The 4,391-nt window shown below is 46.4% G+C and overlaps 1 protein-coding gene across 1 annotated transcript in view; it reads left to right on the top strand.

Moving 5' to 3' along the window:
- Window positions 1-2,099: 2,099 nt before the first annotated feature.
- Window positions 2,100-4,391, top strand: part of CLCN1 (chloride voltage-gated channel 1) — a 128,676-nt gene continuing 126,384 nt past the window's right edge. Inside the window, exon 1 of the mRNA XM_025200750.1 lies at window positions 2,100-2,272. Coding sequence (XP_025056535.1) covers window positions 2,222-2,272 — 51 coding nt within the window. The 5' untranslated portion in view covers window positions 2,100-2,221. The remainder of the gene's footprint in view (window positions 2,273-4,391) is intronic.

The raw sequence follows: 4,391 nt of genomic DNA, 5'->3' as shown, positions 1-4,391 counted from the left end.
GGGCGCCTTGGTGAATAAAACCTCACCAATTCCCTTCTGTGCCCCCGTGATGAACTTATAGGCAGCCACAAGGTCGCCTCTCAACCTTCTCTTATGGAGGCTGAAGAGGTCCAGGTGCCCCAGTCTCTCCTCATAGGGCTTGGCCTGCAAGCCCTTAACCATACGAGTGGCCCTTCTCTGGACCCTCTCCAGGTTATCCACATTCCTCTTGAAGTACGGCGCCCAAAACTGCACGCAGTATTCCAACTGCGGTCTGACCAGTGCCCGATAGAGGGGAAGTATCACCTCCTTGGATCTGTTCGTCATACATCTGCTGATGCACGATAAAGTGCCATTAGCTTTTCTGGTGGCTTCGTCACACTGACAACTCATGTTCATCTTGGAGTCCACTAGGACTCCAAGATCCCTTTCCGCTTCTGTTCCACCAAGCAGGTCATTCCCTAGGCAGTAGGTATGCTGGACATTTTTCCTCCCTAGGTGCAGCACTTTGCATTTCTCCTTGTTGAATTGCATTCTGTTGTTTTCCGCCCACATGTCCAACCTGTCCAGGTCTGCTTGTAGTTGTTCCCTGCCCTCTGGCATGTCCACTTCTCCCCACAGTTTTGTGTCATCTGCAAACTTGGACAGAGTACACTTCACTCCCTCGTCCAAGTTGCTGATGAAGATATTGAAGGGTATCGGTCCAAGGACCGAGCCCTGCGGGACCCCACTGCCCACACCCTTCCAGGTCGATACCAACCCATCCACTAACATAAACTGTGTTACAGTTTATGGAACCACGAATGCGTTACTTTCATTATAAAGATAATGGCTGCTGGGGCCTATGTGGCACAAAGCTGTCGTAAGAAAAGATGTCCTAGGAGGCTGGCAGGTACTACGTTTATCATGTGATTAATGAGTTAATGACATGATAAATGTGCAGTGCACATGCAGGAGATTTATGGCACATAAATGCCAAAAGAGCCACAAATTTTTTCTGCATATCATGGCTTGTCTGTATCCTGCCATAATATGCATGTGGCATACTATGGTGGGTGCAGCTGGGCAGCACAGTTTTTAAAAGTCCTTGAGCTCTGAGACCTTTTAAAAACTGCATGTGTCACTGTCCTACAATGGTTTTTAAGAGTCTAGGGGCTCCTGGACTCCAGGATTATCAGAGACTCCTTAGTCTTGGGCTATTGGGACCTTTAGAAACCATGTGCACATAGGTTTTAAGAGTCTCTGGGCACTGGAACCCCAGGATCTGGAAGCCTGTCTCTGATCCTGATGTCCCAGTGCCCTTGGACCCTTAAAAAAGGCATGTGCAGTCCAGCTGCACACGCTTCTTTTTAAGAGTCCTGGGGTGCAGGAAGCAGATTTTGGGGACTCAGTAGACTGAAAACTTGCATGGTGCAACCTATGGGCCCCTTGCATACTGTCGAGTTGAGAGGTTGCTGCAGGAAGTATAGTGGCAGGGACTGGTCCCTGATGCCATCCTTCCTGCATCACCCTTTGAATATCTAAGTGGACAGGCAGCCTGACATCAGAGACTGGTCTCCAGTGTCAGGCTCCCTATCCACCAGTCATGTAATTGGGATCGGACAAACTATATCCCAGATCCCCAAAATCATGTGTCCTGCCATGCATTTATGGCATAGTAGGATGAACAGTTTTGAGGATCTGGGATAAAATTTCTCAGATCCCAATTGCATGACTAAATTTAACATCTTCCAGGAGCCATGCTGAATAAATCTTTCCCGGCCTTACAGTATAAGATGAAATAAGCTACTTCCTGTCTGTGATTTTCGTTGTGATTCTTCATTTTCATCCTCTCTCATTTTTACTTTTCCCTCTACATGCCTTCACTATTAATTCCCTAGTGACTTGCTGTTCATCTGTTCCAACCCCTTTAAGGATCAACCCTCTGTGAGCAGTCAGAGGGAAATCTTACCACCTTTTAACTCAACTGTCCCAGTGCCAGGGCAGCAGCATGAGGTATTAAAGTAGAGAAGCGGCTGCTGTGTCAGAGTACAGACAGGCAGGGGTCTCTTGTTACACTGTCCGGATCTCTCTTCCCTCCTCCCCTACCCATAACCTTTCCTCTCAGGCTTTTTGTGGATCCTTAGTTGGCGTTCTCTGACTTCCTCCTGTGTTCTTCCTTCATTCTGTTATTCTTGAGCAGGGAGGCAGGAGGGAAGGTGCCTTTCTGCAAAACCCTCTTCCCAAATACTGTGCTTTGGATATGACTGGGGATGCCCCTCCAAAAAAGGCATTCCGGTACCAGGAGACTCTGGTGAGTACAACAGCTGCACATTTCCTCTTTTCCTAATTCTCTGTCTTCCTCCTCCCATTAATGCCCCTAAATCAGAGGTTGTCAACTGGGGGTAAGCAAGAAGGTCCTAGGGGGTACATGCTAGCAGGCAGGGACGACGCACCACCTCTCAGCATCCTGTGCTGCCGCCACCTGCCTGGCCAGAAAACCCGTGCCCTAGGTACCTAGGAGGACATCATTGCAGAAAGCAATCTCAGGTTCCTTTCTCTTTTATTGTCTAGGTAACACTGCATAGAAATGACCAGGAGTCTGTATTTCTGGCTCAAGCTTGATGCCTCCAAACACCAGTTTTCTTTCCAAATAGTAAATTTCTCATTCTGTAAAGCCTCATGAAAAAGGATAATTCCCTTAGGCCATTGGAGAAGGAGAGGGGTTTACTTCTTTTAGGACAGTTGTTCCTTGCTGCGTGCAAGATGTTAAACACCCTATTTCTCCACAACTCCTCTTAAAGTTCTCTGGAGGAAGAATTTTTACCCAGGCGGTTGACCCCAGAAATACTTTTCTTTAGGCAGCCTTGGGAGATTAAAAACATTTTTTCACAGTAGGGATGAGGGCTAATGGTTCTTAGCCCACATATAATAGGAAAAGACAAGGAAGGGAATGCTTGAGAGTTTGACCAATGTCTGTTGAAGAAGCTATTCTGTACTGCTGTATGGGACACTTCCATTTCTGTTTCCAAAGGTGTAGAGCTACAGATTGCTATAGAGGTTGGTGCCTCTACGGGGCTAGTGTGTCTGTATTATAGGTATCTTAGCTCTGCACTGTCCTTTGTTGCAGGTCTTTTAGGGGTCTATGCCTTCCACTGGTACTTGTTATGGCCACCCTAAAGGGGAAGTATTCTGCTGTGCTACATGCTAATGGGGTTATTTAGCTGAAGGTAGGGCACTGGGACACCCTATAAACTAATGCATTCAGAGAGGCATGAGCCTTTTTATGCTATAGCCTACCTCATTAGCTGTTAGTAAAAAGATTACTCCAGGTACCAGCTCACATTTGATCTTTCTTAAAAGTGTAAGTGAAATACATTCAGCTAATTCTGAGTTTTGGAAATTAAATGTCACTTTTAAACATAATTTAAATATAAGTCTCAGACATCTCTTAGTTTAGCGATAACATTTTTTTTAGGATTCTCCTGTGTTCTTTTCCAAAACTACCATCTGATGGTTTTTTGTTTTTTAAAGACACTGTTTTTTCCCCTAGAACATCCATGCTTCTGAAGTAGATCCAGCTATGTGTAGTCAACTTACCTTGTCAGGGCTGTTTCCTGTTTTTGTGGTGCCAGTAGTGACCTGACCTGACCCTACTGGCTGAGGTTGTTCCAATGCACTGCGATTAATTGAGCCTGCTGGAGCATGGTAATTACCGCACTCCAACAGACTCCAGTGTCAAATGTATCAGCATCCCCTTTTCAGCATAGGGACAATGATACATGTGACGCTCTGAGTGCTTTAATTAGCACGGCTCTCAGAGCCACTCTAATTAATCCCTCCCCCCTTCCCCTGCCTTCCGGAGCACCTCTCTAAATACCCAATAAGCCCAGTTCCCTCAGCCTCTCCTCAGAGGCCATGTGCCCCAACCCCCTAACCATTTTTTGTTGCCCTCCACTGGACTCTTTAGTTTGTCTGCATCCTTACTGTAGTGTGGGACCCAAAACTGGACCCAGTACTCCAGATGTGTCCTTACCAGTGCTGAATAGAGGAGAATAATCACTTCCTTCAATCTGCTGGCAACGCTTCTACTAATAATGCCACCAAATATACTGTTGGCCTTCTTTGCAACAGGGGCACACTTTTGGCTAATATTCAGCTTCTTGTCCACTTTAACCCCCAGCTCCATTTCTGCAAAATTGCTGCTTAGCCAGTCAGTCTTCAGCCTGTACTCATACATGACATTTTTCCATTCTAAGTGCAGGACTTATCACTTGTCCTTATTGAACCTCATGAGATTTCCTTTGGTCCATTCCTCCAACTTGTCGAGGTCTCTCTGAATCCTAGCCCTACTCTCCAGTGTTATCTACTAGGGCTGTGCGAGGCTTCGGACCGTGCTTCAGATCCATAGAAGCTTCAGATGCCGAAGCAGT

The sequence above is a fragment of the Alligator sinensis genome, unplaced genomic scaffold (genome assembly GCF_000455745.1).
Source record: "Alligator sinensis unplaced genomic scaffold, ASM45574v1 scaffold161_1, whole genome shotgun sequence".
Taxonomy (NCBI): domain Eukaryota; kingdom Metazoa; phylum Chordata; order Crocodylia; family Alligatoridae; genus Alligator; species Alligator sinensis.
The sequence above is the reverse complement of the archived record's forward strand: the minus strand, read 5'-3'. Positions and strand labels throughout refer to the sequence as shown.